This window comes from Diospyros lotus, chromosome 12 (assembly GCF_014633365.1).
Source record: "Diospyros lotus cultivar Yz01 chromosome 12, ASM1463336v1, whole genome shotgun sequence".
In the NCBI taxonomy this organism is placed as follows: domain Eukaryota; kingdom Viridiplantae; phylum Streptophyta; class Magnoliopsida; order Ericales; family Ebenaceae; genus Diospyros; species Diospyros lotus.
Genome location: NC_068349.1, coordinates 35,807,147 through 35,828,129, shown reverse-complemented (window position 1 = coordinate 35,828,129; position 20,983 = coordinate 35,807,147). Strand labels below are relative to the sequence as shown.

The window sequence follows — 20,983 nt, the reverse complement described above, 5'->3', positions numbered from 1 at the left end:
TTCAACATCTGCTTTGTGGACTCTATGACACTTCAATTTGTGCCCATTATTAGCATATCATCCACATACAGGCACACAATGACACATTCTTAGTTTATGATTTTCACATAAACACATTTATCACACTCATTTATCTTAAATTCATTCGACAACATTGTTTGATCAAACTTCTCATGCCATTGTTTGGGTGCCTGTTTCAACCCATAAAGAGACTTTATTAGTTTACAAACCTTCATTTCATGTCCCTTTATAACAAACTTTTCAGGTTGTTCCATGTAGACTTCTTCTTCTAAATTTCCATTCAGGAATGTTGTTTTTACATCTATTTGATGTATCTCCAAATTGTGTAACGCTGCAATAGCAATCAACATCCTGATAGACGTGATTCTTGTCACTGGAGATTACGTGTCAAAGAAATCTTGTCATTTCTGACGATAGCCTTTAGCTACCAGCCAAATTTTGTACTTATCAATAGTACCATTGGCCTTCAATTTCTTTTTGAAAATCCATCTATACCCGATTGGTTTACACCTAGGTGACAAATTGACCAATACCCAGGTATTACTTTGCAAGATGGAATCCATTTCACTATTAATAGCCTCTTTCCAAAAAGAAGCATCAAGAGATGACATAGCATCACCATAGGTTTGCAAATCTGGGCCAAAGGAAGAGGCCTTCCTTGCCCCTTTGCTTCTTGGAGGCTCAACGTTAATTTTTTGCCCATCTTGGCTTTTTCAAAAACTTGCCTCATTAGTTCTCTTAGAACCACTCTCACTGGGTTTATCTCTCTTAAAAGGGAATATGTTCTCAAAGAACTCTACTTCTATAGATTCTAGAACAGTATTAGCATTAATGTCAGGAATTTCTGACTTCGTTACCAAGAACCTATAGGCAGCACTATGCGAGGCATAGCCTATAAAGACGCAATCAATAGTTTTTTGACCAAGTTTAGTCCTTTTAGGTAAAAGAACCTACAACTTAGGCAAACACCCCCACACTTTTAGGATTTTGTAGGAGGGTTGCTTACTATTTCACACTTCATAAAGCGACTTGTCAGACTTTTATGTGGAATTCTATTTAATATGAAATTTGTTGTAAGCAAAGCTTCCCTCCACAAATTATAGGGTAAACCCGAACTATTTAACATGCAATTAATCATGTCTTTCAAGGTTTGGTTTTTCCTTTTAGTTACACCATTTTATTATTGTGGTGTATAAGGCGTTGTCGCCTGATGGATTATACTATGAGATTCACAAAACTTAGACAGAGCTGACGATTCATACTCACCACCCCTATCTAATCTGAGCACCTTAATTTTCTTTCCCGGTTGATTTTCAACTTCTACCTTAAATGTTTTAAAAACATCAAAGGTCTTATTTTTACTGCGTAGTAAATACACATAGCAATATTTACTGCAGTCATCAATAAATGTGACAAAATAATTCTTTGCACCTCTAGTGGGAGTACTTTTCATGTCACAAACATCACGTGAATTAGATCAAGTAACTCACTATTCCTTTCCATAGATGGAAACGACTTTCTTGTAAATTTTGATTCAACACAAACTTTACATTTGTTTCTTATCAATGTCAAAGTTAGGTAATAACCCTAGATTAACCATTCTTTGGAGGGAACAATAATTGACATGTCTTGATCTTGAATGCCAAACATCACACGACTCAACAGTATAAGTAGAAGAGTCATTCTTATTATTCTTCTTAGGCACTTGGGCCTATACATTTAACTTGAACATGCCATCATCTAGATATCTTCGACCCACATACATTTCTCCCTTAGTAAGAGTAAACTTATCAGACTCAAAAACGAGTTTAAACCCATTTTTGTTCACCAGGGTTTAAAACACCAAATTCTTACGAATCTCGAGCACATGCCAAACATTAGTAAGGGTCATGATCTTATCAGATGTCCACTTTAGTAGCACCTTGCCCTTGCCTTTCACAGTTGAGGTTACGACATTTCCCATGTACGCCTTTTTGATGCCATCCATCTTCTCATAAGTTGAGAACAAGGATCTATCATTACAAATGTGCCTTGAAGCACTCGTATCAATCCACCAGCCTTTGGCATTATCAACTATGCAGACTTCAGTGATGACTGCAACGAACTCATCATCTTCCACCATATTGGTATAAGAAGGCTTAGACTTGTGTTGGTTGCTACCAGAGTTTTGACCCTTCTTGTGCCTACAATCCACAGCCCTATGGCCTGTCTTATCGCATACCCAACAGGTGCCTTGAATGTGTTTGTTGGCAGTGGTCTTCTTCGGTCCCAGCAACCCGCTTATTTTCTTGTCTTGTTGCTTCTTGTACTGGGATTTGGGAGCCTCAGCTAAGTGGGCCTTAGCTTCAAATCTGTTTGAGACTTTATCTCCGTTACGGTTGTCTTTTTCAATACGAAGTTGAAGAGCCAAATCTTCCATGGACAACTCCTTGCGCTTGTGCTTGAGATAATTTTTGAAATCCTTCCAGGAAGGCAGTAGCTTCTCAATCATAGCGGCAACTTGGAATGGCTCATTAATGATTAATCCCTCACTGTGCAAATCACTAATGATGATTTGTAGTTCCTCCATCTCCAATTTGGTATCAACCCTCTTATAGTCGAGAAACTTCCCGACTAGGAACTCCTTGGTGCCAGCATCCTCATGCTTACATTTCTTCTCTAGGGCCTCCCACAGTTGCTTAGAAGTAGCATATGCGGTGCAGTAAACATTGTACAGTGGGTCGGCCAAGCCACTCAAAATATAATTTTTACAAAGAAAATCTGAGTGCATCCATGCCTCCCTCGCAACCACTGTTTCAGTGGTCATATTCTCCTCCGAGACAATGAGACAACCTTCTTTGAGGATGTGGGCTAAATTCAACGTGGTTAGATAAAACATCTTCTGTTGCCATCTTTTGAAATCTTCACCATTAAATGGCGGTGGCTTCTCAACATGTGGGGTTGGCTTGGCCACGGCTGAACCGAATCCTGAAATGGTGGCTATTGCAGAGACAACAGTAGGAGGTGGGTTTGGACCCGAGTGTCATAACCCAAAGAATAATAGAAGGGCATCATTGTAATAGGGTTGCAATGGGTTATTAGGATATTTTTACAAGTTGTTAGAAGCACATGGGTGTTGTTAGGATGCTATTAGAAATTAGTTAAGCAACTAGCTACTATGTCTATAAAAAAGCCAATTGTAAGAGGAGAGGGATATGCTTGAATTGATTAATGAAACTCTCATTCTCTCTAAGAATTCTCTCAAATCTCCCTCTCATTTCTCTTTATTGCTCTCCCTCTATTCTCTCTAATTTCTCCCCCATTTCTGTTCAAATTCCCCTCTAAATATTTTGTTCTTAACCCTAAGCCTCTTGGATCCCTCTGAATGCCAACTTCAGCCCGTTATGAACCCTAGGTTCATGACACCGAGACAACAACAGGGGGAGGGTTTGAACTCGAGGCAACACCAGCAACAGCAGCAGCAGCAGTGGGGGGCGGGTTTGGACTCGAGGCAGCACCGCCAACAGCAATACCGACAACATCGGTAGGATTTGGGGCATCCATCTTTCCTAATCTCTCCTTCTAACTGTCTTCAGATTGTTAGGGATACATCGAGAATATATATGAAGATTACACTATAAATGATCCACCTAATACAAGAAAATCAGTTCCAACTTGCTACAGTATATGAAACGTAAACTACAATACTTAACTTTTGACAACAACAAATTGAACACGGATATAAACAGCAACAGGTACTTCTAAATAGCAACAACAAACGAACAAAAGCAGATGTTACCAAACCAAAATAGCAAAGAGGAGACGACAGGTGAACAACAACCACCAGAAGCTGGAACGTCAAGAAGACGATGAACAGAAGCAAGTTGAATCGTGCAAAGCGCTGTCCTGAAGATAGTTAGCGCCCGGCACTGGTGGCGAGCAGACTATGGCGACTGTCTCAGCAGAATGAAACGACCTCTTCGGTGAACGGCAACCATGAACAACCGAAGCTAGCAAAACTCAAGACGGGCTCGCTCTTAGTGACAAAAAACTCGAGAAGATCAAGTCCCAAAAAACTCGAAAAAGCTTAGGAAAATATAAAGGTTGGAAGAACTTGGGGACCAAGCAAAGCTAGAAGAACTTGGGGACCAAGCAAAATTAGAAAAACTTGGGGGCCAAGCAAAGCTAGAAGAACTTGGGGACCAAGCAAGACTAGAAGAATTTGAGGACCAAGTAAGACTAGAAGAACTTGGGGTCAAGTAAAAGGAAGCAGAAAAAGCCATGGGCATCCTTATCACCCACTGCACACACACACACACACACACTCACTTCCAACAATCTTGTGATGCCCCCGGTCCCACATTCGGGGTGCCACTATAACCCATGGTTACAACCACAGTCATTAGATAAATTTGAAGGTCGACTATGCTCTACAGATTAGGGCGCCCTGGGTGGGATCCAAGTTTTACCGCCTTCCCTCGTCCAAAAACTTGGGTCCCATAAATAACATAGGTAGCGGTGGCACTCGCGTCTTGGCCAAGCTATATGCTTTACAAGGCTTTGGGATGGAAGCTCAGTTTTTCTGCAATTAAATTATTTCTCCAACGAAATACTATAAGTTTAACATATGGTTTGTCTCACACAAATATATTACAAACTAGGAATATAAAATACTCATAAATTCGCATTACAACAAAAACCCAGTCACAGCTGGTTAACCACGCTCATCGGTGAATCGTCCACTACCATTGCTTTCCCTCTACTAGGGCTTGAATCATCTATGGTTATTTATAAAAGGTGTGAGTCTGAGGACTCAGTAAAGGCAATATGTAAACATAACAAATTATAAATCATAACAAACATAGATAAATATGAAATGAATCATGCATGCAGGCCCGTCCACCTCACCTCTCTCGGACTCTTGGTGGCCCTTATGATTTTCTATGGACCCTAACATGATCTTTGTCTCGTCCAAATAAAAATTCATAGCCTCATGCCTAGGCATTCCCTTATTATCATATGCGAGTCATGACAAAAATAATTTGCATAGAAAACATATTAAACCCTTACCACAACAATGTCTACGACCTTTCTTGACAAACTCCTCTAAGCCGTTAGAATCACCAACGTCATGCTTCAAAATTTCTCTAACAAAATTAAATACAATAAATAAAAAGAACTATTTAAATAAGTACCACTAAACCCAAATTTATCTACTACCTGACATATCTCACTTACTTTGCTCCTTGACTTTAACTACTTTCTTCCTTTTAATTTCTTCTTAAATTCACGCTCGTCTTCTCCTTGTTAATTTCTCCTCTACTTATTCTTCACCATTTATAGCAAATTTTACACACATTTCATTAAAATGTCCCATGTCCCACATCCCACGTTTTCCTCCAGAAATCCAAGTCTTTCCTTAATTTTCTACACTTGATTTAAGGTGTGAATGTTGCAAAAGTGGAGAGCACGTCATGAATTAAGGAGATGTGTCCATAACTAAGGAATAAATAATGCATTGGGTGGCAGCCTTTAAGGAGATATTTTTATAATAAAATAATGCATTAGTGGTAGCATACCTTTCTCATTTGTTTGATATATGAGCAATAACTAATTATACACTAATCTAACATTAATCCCAACTCCCTTTAAAAAATAAATTTCAACCTTTTACTCCCAAGATTTGAACCCTAAACACGTCAACTCCCTTGCGCACAAGCAACCACTAAGCTACAAGACCCCTTTGATTATAATTTTGCAATAATTAATTTTATACTAAAGAAACTCCCAAATTCCAACCTTATACTTAGATCTTGAAAATTTCAAAAAAAAAAAAAAAAACTTTCAATCACTTCCCTATTCAAAATTTAATGTTCTCTATTAAATTCTACAATGCCACAAATTTTCAATAAATCATCTCAAATATAGAAATTAATTACTATTATTTTTTTAAAATACCGGGATGTTACAATACAGTGTGGCCAAGCAAACCATAGTATAGTTTGGCATCCACCACCATTGTCTTAACCCTTACATTGTATGTTTTCCCCACAGATGCACTCATGTGGGGGATTGTTGGAAGTGAGTGTGTGTGCGTGTGTGCAGTGGGTTGTTATCCCATTTTGGTGGGTGACAAGGATGCCCATGCTTTTTATGCTTCCCTTTGCTTGGCCCCCAAGTTCTTCTAGTCTTGCTTGGTCCCCAAGTTCTTCTATCTTTGCTTGGCCCCCAAAGTTCTTCTAGTCTTGCTTGGTCCCCAAGTTCTTCTAGCTTTGCTTGGTCCCCAAGTTCTTCCAGCCTTTATATTTCCCTAAGCTTCTTCAAGTTTTTTGGCACTTGGTCTTCTTGAGTTTTTCGTCACTGAGAGCGAGTCCATCCTGAGTTCTGCTAGCTCTGGTTGTTCGTGGTTGCCGTTCACCGGAAATGTCATTTCATCCTGTTGAGACAGTCGTCGTAGTTTGCTCGCAGCTAATGCAGGGCACTAACTGTCTTCAAGACAGCGCTTTGCGCGACTCAACCTGCTTTTGTTCATCGTCTTCTTAATGTTCCAGCTTTTGGTGGTTGTTATTCACTCGTCATCTCCTCTTTGCTGTTTTGGTCTAGCAACATTTGCTTTTGTTCGTTTATTGTTGCTATTTAGAAGTACTTGTTGCTGTTTATATCTGTGTTCAAGTTGTTGTGGTCAGAAGTTAAGTATTGTAATTTATGTTTCATATACTGTAGCGGGTTGGAACTGATTTTCTTATATTGGGTGGATCATTCCTAGTGTAATCTTCATATATATTCTTGTTGTATCCCTAACAATCTGAAGACAGTTAGAATGAGAGACTAGGAAAGATGGATGCCCCAAATCCTGCCAATGTTATCGGTACTGTTGTTGGCAGTGCTGCCTCAGGTCCAAACCCGCCCTCCGTTGCTGCCGGTGCCACTGCTGCTGGTGTTGCCTCGAGTTCAAACCCTCCCCCTGTTGTTATCTTGGGTCCAAACCTGCCTCCTCTTGTTGTCTCTGCAATAGCCACCATTTCAGGGGTCAATTCAGCCGTGGCCAAGCCAACCCCACATGTTGAGAAGCCACCGCCATTTAATGGTGAAGATTTCAAAAGATGGCAACAAAAAATGTTGTTCTATCTGATCACATTGAATTTAGCCCACATTCTCAAAAAAGATTGTCCTATTGTCTCGGAGGAGAATATGACCACTAAAACTGTGGCTGCGAGGGAAGCATGGATGCACATAAATTTTCTTTATAAAAATTATATTCTGAGTGGCTTGTCCGACTCGCTGTATAATGTTTACTGCACCGCATATGCTACTTTTAAGCAACTGTGGGAGACCCTGGAGAAGAAATATAAGCTTGAGGATGTTGGCACCAAGAAGTTCCTGGTTGGGAAGTTTCTCGACTATAAGATGGTTGATACCAAATTAGTGGTCAACCAGATGAAGGAACTGCAAATCATTATTAGTGATTTGCATAGTGAGGGATTCGTCATTAATCAATCATTCCAAATTGCCGCTATGATTGAGAAGTTGTTGCCTTCCCAGAAGGATTTCAAAAATTATCTCAAGCACAAGTGTAAGGAGTTTTCTATGGAAGATTTGGCTCTTCGACTTCATATTGAAGAAGACAACTGTAAAGGAGATAAAGTCTCAGACAAATTTGAAGCTAAGGCCCACTTAGCTGAGGCTCCCAAATCCCAATCCAAGAAGCAACAAGGCAAGAAAATAAACAGGTTACTGCAACCGAAGAAGACCACTGCCAACAAACGCATTCAAGGCACCTATTGGGTATGCGGTAAGACATGCCATAGGGTTGTGGATTGCAGGCACAAGAAGGGTCAAAGCTCTAGTTGCAACCAACACAAGTCTAAGCTTTCTTATACCAATATGGTGGAAGATGATGAGCTCGTTGCAGCCATCACTGAAGTCTGCATGGTTGATAATGCCAAAGGCTAGTGGATTGATACGGGTGCTTTAAGGCACATTTGCAAGGATAGATCCATGTTCTCAACTTATGAGAAGGTGGATGGCATCGAAAAGGTGTACATGGGAAATGTCGCAGCCTCGACTGTGAAAGGCATTGGCAATGTGCTATTAAAGTGGACATCTGGTAAGATCTTGACCCTAACTGATGTCTGGCATGTGCCTGTGATTCATAAGAATCTGGTGTCTGGAACCTTGTTGAACAAAAATGGGTTTAAACTCGTTTTTGAGTCTGATAAGTTTACTCTTACTAAGGGGGGAATGTATGTGGGTCGGGGATATCTAAATGATGACATGTTAAAGTTAAATGTACAGGCCCAAATGCCTAAGAAGAATAATAAGCATGACTCTTCTATCTATACCGTTGAGTCGTGTAATGTTTGGCATTCAAGATTAGGACATGTCAATTATCGTTCTTTCCAAAGAATGGTTAATCTAGGGTTATTACTTAGCTTTGACATTGATAAGGGACAAATGTGAAGTTTGTGTTGAATTAAAATTTACAAGAAAGTTGTTTTCATCTGTGGAAAGAAATAGTGAATTACTTTATCTAATTCACAGTAATGTTTGTGACATGAAAAGTACTCTCATTAGAGGTGGAAAGAATTATTTTATCACATTTATTGATGACTGCAGTCAATATTGCTATGTGTATTTACTATGCAATAAAGATAAGACCTTTGATGTTTTTAAAACATTTAAGGTAGAAGTTGAAAATCAACTGGGAAAGAAAATTAAGGTGCTCAGATCAAATAGGGGTGGTGAGTATGAATCGTCAGCTTTGTCTGGGTTTTGTGAATCTGAAAGGAAAAATGGTGTAGCTGAAAGGAAAAATTGAACCTTGAAGGACATGATTAATTGCATGTTAAATAGTTCGGGTTTACCCCATAATTTGTTGGGGGGGGGGGGGAAGCTTTGCTTACTGCAAATTTCATATTAAATAGAATTTCACATAAAAGGTCTAACAAGTCGCCTTATGAAGTGTGGAATGGTAAGCAACCCTCATACAAAATCTTGAAAGTGTGGGGGTGTTTAGCTAAGGTGTAGGTTCCTTTATCTAAAAAGACTAAACTTGGTCCAAAAACTATTGACTGCATTTTTATAGGCTATGCCTCACATAATGTTGCTTATGGGTTCCTAGTAACAAAGTCAAAAATTCCTGACATTAATGTTAATACAGTTCTGGAATATATAGAAGTAGAGTTCTTTGAGAACATATTCCCTTTTAAGGAAAATAAACCCAGTGAGAGTGGTTCTAAGAGAACTCGTGAGGTAAGTTCTTCAAAAGGCCAAGATGGGCAGAAAATCAACGTTGAGCCTTGAATAAGCAAAAGGGCAAGGAAAGCCTCTTCCTTTGGCCCAGATTTCCTAACCTTTGTGTTAGAAGACGAGCCGCAAATCTATGGTGATGCTATGTCATCTCTTGATGCTCCTTTTTGGAAAAAGGTTATTAATAGTGAAATGGATTTCATCTTGCAAAATAATACCTGGGTATTGGTCAATTTGCCACCTGGGTGTAAACCAGTCGGGTGCAGATGGATTTTCAAAAATAAATTGAAGGTCGATGGTACTATTGATAAGTACAAAGCTTGACTGGTAGCTAAAGGCTATCGTCAGAAAGAAGGATAAGACTTCTTTGACACATATTCTCTAGTGAAAAGAATCACATCTATCAAGATGTTGATTGCTATTGTAGTGTTACACAATTTGGGGATACATCAAATGGATGTAAAAACAACATTCCTAAATAAAGATTTAAAAGAAGAAGTCTACATGGAACAATCTAGAGGGTTTGTTGTAAAGGGATATGAAATGAAGGTTTGTAAACTAATAAAGTCTCTTTATGGGTTGAAACAGGGGCCCAAACAAAATGGCATGAGAAGTTTGATCACACAATATTGTCGAATGGATTTAAGATAAATGAGTGTCATAAATGTGTTTATGTGAAAATCATAAACTAAGAATGTCTCATTGTGTGCCTCTATATGTGAATGATATGCTGATAATGGGCACAAATCGAAGTGTCAGAGTCCACAAAGCAGATGTTGAACTCTCATTTTGACATGAAAGACCTTGGTCTTGCTGATGTCATTCTTGGAATTCGAATAATAAGGAATTCCGAAGGGTATGCACTTTTTCAATCATATTATATAAATAAAATGTTGAGAAGATTTGGTCACTTCAAGAGTAAGCCGGCAGTTACTCCGTTTGACCCAAATTTGAAATTGAAGAAAAATCATGATGAAGGTGTATCTTCTTTGGAATATGCCAGAGTCATTGGGAGTTTAATGTACGTCATAAACTGTATTAGACCTGACATCGCCTTCTCCGTAGGCAAACTAGCAAGATACATGAGCAATCCTGGGCATGACCATTAGAGTGCATTAGTCAGGGTACTTAGATACTTGAAGTACGCCCTGAACTATGGATTGCACTATACAAAATATCCACATATATTGAAAGGATTTAGTGATGCTAATTGGATCTCTGACAGCTTAGAGACTAAATCAACCAATGGGTACGTGTTCACCTTAGGTGGTGTTGTGTCATGGAAGTCTTTGAAATTTTTACTAAAATCAAGCCTTGAAATTTTTACTAGAAAAACACATGAAGACAGTAGTATAAGACACAATAATTTCTTAGATACTAAAATCAACTTTCGTATAATTTTTGAATTATTTCGCACTTACCAGACTGCCTACTTGTCTTTTTTCCAATTTCTCCTCACGCTAGCTACTGCTTTCTACTCCCAATTCCAATTCTTCTATTTATAGATGATTTCTCACTTGGCTGCCAAACTTCTATCTTCAATTTTACATCCACATAATGTCAATACGTGCCACAATTTATTCCTTAATCCCCCTATTCCTTTTTGTCTTATTTGCAGGTCTCATCTTCCTGATTACTTGCAACTCTTTTCACAAGGCACCCCCCAAGGAGATTAGTGAACCTCCTTTTACAAAGCATTATCCCTGGATTTAAGGAGAATAGTGGACCTTTCTTTGAATTGGATGAGATTGGTGGCAGCGTACTTGGCCACCATGGAATTATATTCCAAAAAAAAAAATTAATAATCACATTCTAACAAAGAATTGAACCTGCAACCTACCCTAAGCAAGGACCCATCCTTGGGTGGGCGTGACCACTAGGCTACAAGCTTTCTTGTTTGATATATGCGAAATAACTAATTTTATACTAATCTCAACTCCTTTTACTAAAAATATAATTTTCAGTCTTTTACTACCAAGACTCGAACTCTGAACCTATCAACTCTCTTGTGTACAAGTAACCACTAGGCTACAAGACCCCTTTGATCATAATTTTCACAACAATTAATTTTATACTAAAGAAACTCCAAATTCCAACCTTATACTTAGATCGTGAAAATTCCAAAAATTTTTAATCACTTCCCTATTCAAAACTTAATGTTCTCCATTAAATTCCACAATGTTACAAATTTTCAATAAATCATCTCAAAAACAGAAATTAATTTATTATTCGTTCCCAAAATACTAGGGTGTTACACCTCAGCATATCTAAATGATGTAAGAGACATATGGTTTTAAGGCTAGTTTGGGGTGAGAGAATGCTACAATTGGGATGAATTCGCCAGGAGACTTTGTGAGAGGTTTGGCGAACAAAGGACGGTAGACATTGTAGAAGAATTCAATAAGTTGAAGCAAAGAGGTACGGTTCATGAGTACCAATTCAAGTTCGAAGAAACCCCTACTTAACGGAGGAGTATTTTGTGTCGAGTTTCATTAATGGACTAAGTGATGATCTAAGGTCCATGGTAAAGATGATGAGGCCAAGATCGGTGCAGGAGGCTGCAGAGGATGCACCGTTACAAGAATTGATCGTTGAGGCTTTGATGAAGAAGAAGAGGGGGCCGAGCAGGGGGATGCACCTAGGGATGATGCCATTTAGAGGAAGAATGCAGAGCAAGGAGAATTTTAGAGGAGGAACAAGAGTGAAGTATCTAACCAATACACCCTAGGACTCAAGCTTAGCCCCAAGGGACAAGATCTTTGAGCAGAGGAGGCTTGCGGGTTTGTGCTTTCAGTGTGGGGACAGATATACATCGGGACACCAATGCAAAAAACAACTACTCCTACTAGGAGAAAAAGGTAATGAAGAGGAAGAAATTATCATGGAGGAAGAAGAGGACGAAGAAGGAGGAGGGGCCATTTCCTTACACGCTATAAAAGGAATGGCTAGCAGCAAGATCATAAAAGTAGAGGGGAAGGTCCAAGATAGCACCCTCATGGTCCTAATTGACAATGGGAGTACCCACAATTTCATAGACGAGGGTACGACTAAAAAGATGAAGTGGCCGTTAGCAGGCAGTCACCACTTTCTGTAACCGTGGTTAATGGAAGCAGAGTCATCAGCAAATTCGCGTGCCTGGGATTTTGCTGGGAAATGCAAGGGGAGGACTACCAGGCAGACCTCAGGTTGCTGAAGCTAGGAGGATGCCACATTATTCTCGGAGTGGATTGGATGAGAAAAGTAAGTCCAATTAACTTTGATTTTAACAAAATGGAGGTGACTCTAGAGAAAGATGGGAGGAGGATAGTATTACAAGGAAATATGGAAGTGGGAGCATGTAAGATGATAAGGGGAAAGAAGTTGCAACGGCTGTTCAAGAAGAAGATATCACAAGTAGCCCAATTATTCTCAATTAAGGCTACTGGGCAGTTGGAATTGGAGACGGAAGGAACATCTCAACAAGAAGACTCCTCACTCACGGCCAATTGGCAAGTACATGAATTGGCTCTCCTTGATATACTTTTAATTGAATACCAAAATCTGTTTGTAGAGCCTAAAACCCTTCCCCCTCAAAGATCCTTGGACCATACCATACCCCTTGTACCTAATGCCGAACCAGTGAACATTAGGTCCTACCGATACCCCCCAAAACTCAAATTTAAAATCGAGAAGCTTGTCAAGAACATGCTAGGCCAATCTATAATCCGACCCAGCCATAGTCCATTTGCTTCTCCTGTTCTATTGGTTAAGAAAAAAGATGATACATGGCGATTTTGTATCAATTACAGACAACTCAACACCATTACCATTAAAGATAAATTTTCCATTCCTATCATTGAGGACCTTTTGGATGAACTTAAACATGCCTTTGTTTTCTCTAAGTTGGACCTAAGATCGGGATACTATCAAATTAGGATGGATCCTAACAACATTCCCAAGACAGCCTTCAAAACGCACCATGGCCACTTTGAGTTTCACTGTCATGCCCTTCGGCCTAACCAATGCACCAGTCACATTTCAAGCCCTCATGAACCAAATCTTTGAGCCTTACCTCAGAAAATTTGTGTTGGTTTTCTTTGATGACATCTTGATTTACAGCTCCTCTTTTGACCAACACTTAAACCACCTTAAAGCTACATTCGAGATCTTGAGATTCAATCAATTGTATGTCAAAAGGTCAAAGTGTGCTTTCGCACAGAAACATATGGAATACTTGGGGCACATCATATTAGGGGGAGTAGGAACAGATCCAAAAAAGATTGAGGCAGTAATGGCATGGCCAAAACCCCCCAACATTAGGGCCTTAAGAGGGTTCCTAGGGCTTACGGGGTACTACCAGAGGTTTGTAAGAAACTATGGAACAATAAGCAAACCACTAACTGAAATGTTGAAGAAGGACAGTTTTAAATGGAGCCCTCAAGCGGAGGAAGCTTTTGAGAAGCTGAGTGGTGCTGGAATCACCTTGAAGCATTGATTTGTTCACTCAATGCCTTCTTTCTAGGAAGTACTATTGGTATATTTGAGTTTTTCCATCTTCTTTGTTTGAATTGTATGTGTTGCCTGTAGGGATGACAATGGGTACCTTATTTGGTGGGTACTTGCAATATCCTACCTGCTTGGGAAGGGTTTGGGTAGAAAAAAGTACCCATCAAGGAGGGTTTGGGTGAGATACTCAAAATACCCACTGGATGCAGGCGCAAGAACGACATCCTTGACTTCTCCCCTACCCATTTACAAATCATGATTCAGAAATTAAGAAACAAAACCCCACATTGCAGGAGCCCTAAGCCCCCCATTCTGTTCATCAAGTGCCACCCTTCCCTCTCACCTCTCTGTAACCCAACTTGCCCAGTTTCCCTTCTCACATTCTCTTCTCTTCTCTCATCTGTGTTGAATCACCTTCGTTGGCACACGGAGTGAGTTCCATGATTTGATTCATTTCGATTGATGTTCAGTACATTTGGAAACATCTATATGGCATAGATTCATTTTGTTTGTCTATAGGGAATAGATTTTATCATATATATGGCATGTGTAGGTACTATAGTATGAGAATTCATTTTGAATTTAACTTGAGTTTGGGATCATTTTCTGATTTTCTTACTCATTTTAACTGCCGTATTAAGGATGATAACTGGAAAACTGTAACTAGAATCTGTGTTTGCATTTGTTTATGGGACTTCTTGATGATTGAGTCTGATTTTAGTTATACTGGAATGGAGTGATCTTTTTTTTGGTAATTAGGGGTTTAATATCAATAGAGTTTGTCACAGTTTTTGCGTTATGGAACAATATGGATTTTGTGGTGCTTAGTCGAGTTTAATGTTGTTGTTGCTGTTGCTGCTGCTGCTCTGTATTTTCATTTTGATATCTTTATAGGTTAGTTTACAATTTAAATTGTTGTTGCTTGCGTTGTGAATTATAAACTTTTACAGGTTTAACATCTTACAATTGCTAATTTTAGCTTTTTGCTTGTATTGGTGTTTTATTCATTTGCTTCTTATTGCTGAATGATTCGGGTAATTGTACCCACTACCCTACTGGTTCAATGATGAAAGGGTTAAACAAAATACCTTGTGAGTATGGGTATGGACAGGGACAAGAAGGGAGGTGCGAGTATTTGGGATGGGGAAGGGGTACCCATGCCCTTCCCATTGCCATCCCTACGTTGCCAGTGTGTTGTCACGTTGGTGTTGCACAATATTTCATTTGCTATCCGCTATTTAATTTTTATTCTTTCATTGATTGTTCATTGCTTCTGTCCACTATGAATATACCTTATAAAATGAAAGTATGAAGTAAAGACTTAACAAATTAACATTCCATTGCATGTTCTGCGACACAAATTATTGAGTTTTTTTTTTTTTTTTTTGTTCTTTCCTCTTCATGTGGGGCATCACCAATTTAGACCTTTGTTGCTAACCTTGTAACACGGTTGGTAAGATGTTAGCTTTCATGATTGTGTGATTTTGTCCTGCCATACTTGGACATTTGGTGTTGATCAAATATCAGATTAGATCATTTCAGATGGCAAGAAAATTGAAATTCATTGGTTCCTTGTGGCCCCAGATTGGTCTTAATCCTGTTCATTCCCAATTCTAGTTATACTAATGTGGTTTCCTTGTTTGAGTTGTCCACTTCCATTTTGAAAATTTTGGGTTTAAATTGCAGGTGCTAGTACCATGTTGTTTTGCAAAATATTCCACCCATGTTTTCCACTGACTGATGTGACTATCCTCCTAAATGGCTGCTAGATCAGGAAAGGAACTTCCATGGAAGAGATGGTGCAAAAGAATGATCCAGAGGACAAAGATTTGATCGAAATTTTAGAAGAAAACATTCCAATTGACATAGCAAAGTACATCAATTATGTGCAGGCTCCACAATGTGGTGCCATAGCAACTTTCTCTGGGACAACACGGGACAACTTTGAAGGCAAGACAGTGTTGGAGTTGAGGTACGAAGCTTACTCGCCAATGGCCATTCGCTGCATCAAAGCCATCTGTTCATCGGCTAGAACAGCAATGAGTCTCCACTCGATTGCAGTTGCCCACCGCCTCGGCCCAGTTCCAGTTGGGGAAACAAGCATCTTCATTGCAGTCTCCTCCGTCCACAGAGCTGCAGCGCTGGACGCTTGCAAGTTTCTGATCGATGAGATCAAGTCCTCGGTGCCAATATGGAAGAAGGAGGTGTATGCCAACGGAGAGGTCTGGAAGGAGAATTCAGAGTTTCTGGAGAGGCGGCTGGAGCTTGGGAAGAGCATGGCCATGGCGACAGGAAGGAAAGTCGAGATCGATGACAGTAGACATCAGAAGGGTTGCTGTGGAATGAAGGTGAAGGTGGACGATGGGCCAGCAGCAGCAGAACATGGTGCTAAGTGAGGGAAGAGATGTAAAACAACTGAAAACAGATACAATGGAGATGTAATAAGCTAAACCATAATAGAATTGTATAGCAGATGAACTATCAAAAGGGATGCTGTCCTGAGCTCCAAATACTCAAACCACATATTGAGTTGCTCATTATCCCAATTATGCATTAAGTATGCAAGTAAGAAGAAAAATTATAACATCTCCCACAGGACATGAAGAAAGAGGGGAATAGGTTGTAATTGCAACTAAGGAAACCAAAACCCATCCACACCACAATGACAAAAGACGAAACAGAAATTTGAAATCAAAACAATAATGATAATAAAAGAATTTCAGTGAAGGGGGAAATTAAGGTAAGATTAAACCAAATTAAGGGTGAAAAACACAAACTTAGAGGAGTAATGCTGGGAAAAAGTTTTTGAGTTCAAATTTTAATGCAAATCTGCAATTCCAAACATAGTTCTCAACATATTCCTTGTAAGACATCATTAAAAACTGAGTAACCATACATTTGACCTAACCCAAGAGGGAGAGAAAAAAAACTGAGTAAACCAGGTTTGCTGAGAACACTTACGAAGCCCCACTGTTCTGGGGTGAAATCTGACGTATATTTTAATGCGAAGACTACGAAGAAGAATGGTTCTTCATAAAGCCTCTACCCTGTGGGGAAAGATAAAGTATAGAAGAATTATCAACATTTAACACATAGTAGGCAGTCTCATCAGGAACTAGGCCATAATAGACCAAGTGAATGTCATTGAATTGAAATATTAGCAAACCTGCCCAGGTATGGCCTTCTTGTTTCCATACTGCAGTCTCTTTTAGCAGTGTGAAATCAAGCAGGGTGCCACCACAAACTTTTAGTGTCACAGGAAATATTAATGATACATTAACAATACATAAACTTTACTGAAAATGCGTAGCCGTTGTATGAGGCTCCCCACATGGTGAGGGTCAGAGAGGGATTGTCTTTTATACCCGGCCTTGCCCTTTATTTCGTAAGAAGTCCACAACTAGAACCCAAGACCTTCTAGTCACAAAAGAAGGCTCACCCACTAATACAAAAGATTTACCAAAAGAAAGAAAATGAACACCCTTAGTGGCAGGAGAGAATTTTGTGGAAAACTTAAATAACAAAGGACAAGGATGTATTATGCTGAGTTGCAGTACAAATAATTCCTGTTCCACCCAGAAAATAATGAGTTGAAGAGCTTTACAAACTAATATGCTCAAATACAAACAGATTTTCCCATTAAAAAAAAAAAAAGACAAACATATTTTAAGAGCCAGATAACTTGAAATAGTATGAGAGCAAAAGGGATAAACCAGATTTGTGTTTACAAGGTAAAACATGAAAATTGGACTTCTTAACACCTTGGCTAAAATAAATACTCTCGTCATGTTCCCAGGAGATTGTGCATCAATTCCAGCAGAACACAGGACCAGACAGAACATTCACATAGCAATTACCCTTCAACCAACCATTGGCTCAATCCAGTTGTGGTGCCACATCCAGAGTCTCAAGTCAAGAACAATCAAAATTTTATTTCATAGCATCAAAGTGTATGTGAAGATGTAAAATACCTATTAAAATCCTCCACTTAAATCATAGAATAAAGCACACCTTTCTTATAGCCTGACTAATTCCGCTACACATTAAGATTGGTGATATAAAGCATATTAAATCTAATGACTTCTCAACACACAAACCACCCAAAATTCAATAACCGTTATCATTCAAGGACAATGACTTGAACAGCTCTCATTCAAATGATAAATAGCCCTTTTCAGTTTTCTCTTCCTATAAAGGCTCAAGATTTTGCTTTCAGCAGTAAATCTCTCCACACTACCCGTCAATGCAGAGACAAACTGCCCATAATCTAAAATTTACCCCATGAAGTGTCTCCACAGCCAAGACAAGAAATCATTCCCGACGGGAGATTAGTTTTAAAAATCTGTCAAGAGTTATATGCACAATTTTTTTTATTTTAAGTAAAAGATAATTCTGCTACAAGTAACTATGTTGTTATGTTCTTGGAGTGGCTACCAAGTGCTTTGGAAACTTGAAATAAAAAAATGGAGGTAGGGAAAAGTACAATCTTAGAACTTGAACTCATAATGCAAAACAAAACAATTTATCTCATAAGAGGAAACTTAAACTTCTATATCAGATATTCAAAAATACTATAGTGGATAGATCATGCAAAACATGCATCAATGATAACCTTCGCCCTTTGGAATACAAGTCACTGACAATTACAGAAATATCTAGAAAGTAGAAAATATAAATTCATATTGCATAAACATGCTGGAGATATGGAAAAGAATAAGGAGAAGCAGAATCACATGGTAAAATATTCTCTCATCATTATCACCACTAAGTCATCAAAAGAGACAAATTTATGTATAAAATTACTTGTGATATAAGTTTTCAAACCCTCAATAGCACCCAATCTTATATATAGCAAGAGGAAAGTAAATTGGGCAGTGCCAGATGGGAATTATAAAGTTGACTATAAACAAGATCAAAGAAGGGATATTAAGCTCATCTTCAGTTCAAGGAAATGTCTTTTTGAGTGTATAGACACAGCTGATCAGCTGAGAGGGGCCACTCACCTTTACACATGCTTCATATTACACAGTTCTTTGGTATTGCATGTGGCAATAGAATTAGAGTGGATTACTCGAAAAGAAATGCAGAATTTATGAACGGAGACTGCAGATTTCTTTCACTGGCTATCAACTGGGAAAAAAATAAACTAGTTGGTACTACCTATACCAGATTTATTCACTTAACCTGCATCATTTGGCCTCTTTAAAAACAATGGAGAGATTAATATGCAAGGGCGCTGAACTTGTTGGTTCACATGCCGGTACGCACATAGAGAGGAGTAAAATCCTAATCAAAAGAATCACCAAGTTTGATGTCACAGCACAGCAGCCATTCATAATTGTCACATATGCCTTTCAAAAACTCAGTCATATCCCTCTCGTATCATTGCAACAAAATTTAATATCATCCAAATGCATCTGAATTAACAAGCTTCAACCATCTTATTTGCATACTTTATTCTAAAAAGCTCCTAGAGAATCCTTCATCAAGCAAAAATCAGCAATATTAACTATTTAAACATGTTAGTAGCAATGAACTTCTCTTGAGCCTTCCTGCAGTAGACACCTGCCCACAGTATCAAAACTAGGTGTCAGTTTTATAAACTATAAACATCTTACGGTGGAAAAATACCATTTTCATGTGACCACATTATTGCTTCACAAATTTGATTCTCCTGCACATGCGAACAATTATATGGTTTTGCATAAGAGTGTCATATGTCTGGAATGTGATTGACCTTATGGGTCAATATAGACCGCACTACAATCTAATACTTAACAGATTCTTTCTTTCTTTCTTTCTTTTTTCCCTGGTAAACGGCATTACTGTACAGATATCCTGTTCCAAGAGTTTGCATCCTTCTCGATGCTGTTAAAATAAGGGTTCCCATTTCTGAGATTAGGACTTTGAATTTTGAATTTCAATAGATTTTGTGATAGGATTAGTTTTAAAAGAGCTTTAGTTGTTATAGGGTTTTTAGTCTACAAATAAGGATATTGATGTAAACGAAACAATGGTTGAATACATTGAAATAATATTGGTTAGCTTAGTTTTTCCCTAATTCAGTTCTTCCAGTCCCCCTCTCCCCTGTTTTCTTCTTCTTCTTCTTCAACTACTCCTTTCTCCCTTCCCCATTCTTCTCACTGGTCTCTCCCTGGTCCCCCTCCCCTTTCTGTTCTCCTTCCTTTTTTTGTACATTCTCTTAGAAATAATCAAAGACAATTTGCCTTAATTGATTACAATGAGCAAGAACATCATCCTCTTTTAAGGAGAGGATTATAAACAAAAAATGAAGGAAATAATCTAAATATTGACAGCATCCTAAACTACATCCTTTACTTACTATATTTACATAATATTTACATAAAACTTAAATCCTAGAATATTCTAGGATCAATGACAAATCTTCCTTAATTTGAGTGAGCATATTTCCAACACTCCCCCTCAAGCTGGCTTGTAGATGTCTTCCATAGCTAGCTTGCCAATAAGTTTATCAAATTGCTTCTTGTGAAGACTCTTAGTTAGAACATCAGCAATTTGTTCAGTTGTTGGAAGATATGGCATGCATATTATTCCAACATCGAGCTTCTCCTTGATGAAATGTTTGTCCACTTCTATATGTTTTGTAACCGAATTATGAGCAATAGAGATGACAGCCTTGTTATCGCAATAGACTCTTATAGGTTTTGATTGAGGAAATTTCAGCTCTTCAAGTATCCTTTTGATCCACATCCCCTCACAGATTCCATGAGCAACAGCTCTGAACTCTGCTTCTGCACTACTTCTAGCCACCACATTTTGTTTTTTGCTTCGCCAGGTGACTAGGTTTCCCCCAACAAAAGAAAAGTAGCCTGAAGTAGATCTCCTATCATTAACACTTCCTACCCAATCTGCATCAGTGTAGAACTCAACGTGTAGGTGGCCATGTTTCTTGAATAGTAAGCCTCTTCTAGGAGTCCCTTTCAGATATCTTAGGATTCTGTAGACCGCTTCAAAATGCCCTGGCCCTGGTGAGTGCATAAATTGACTCACCATACTCACTACAAAAGCAATGTCAAGTCGCGTATGAGACAAGTAGATTAATCTGCCCACAAGTCTCTGATATTGTTCCCTGTCCTTTACTTCTTCAGCTTTGGCAGCATATAGTTTTTCACATTAGGCTCAATGAGAGTTTCTGACACCTTGCAGCCGAGTAATCCTGTTTCTCCAAGAAGGTCAAGAACATATTTTCTCTGATTAACAAAGATGC

At 38.7% G+C, this 20,983-nt stretch overlaps 1 protein-coding gene across 7 annotated transcripts in view; it reads left to right on the top strand.

Moving 5' to 3' along the window:
• LOC127786684 (molybdopterin synthase catalytic subunit) overlaps positions 1–16,234 on the top strand; it is a 35,094-nt gene extending 18,860 nt beyond the window's left edge. For 3 of the 7 annotated variants that reach the window (XM_052314254.1, XM_052314257.1, XM_052314258.1), the window contains one exon: positions 15,421–16,234. In XM_052314254.1, the coding sequence (XP_052170214.1) occupies positions 15,522–16,130 (609 nt within the window). In that variant the 5' untranslated portion in view covers positions 15,421–15,521 and the 3' untranslated portion in view covers positions 16,131–16,234. The remainder of the gene's footprint in view (positions 1–15,420) is intronic. The other 4 variants (XM_052314259.1, XM_052314261.1, XM_052314256.1 and 1 more) reach the window with 2 other exon arrangements.
• The last annotated feature ends 4,749 nt before the right edge of the window (positions 16,235–20,983 follow it).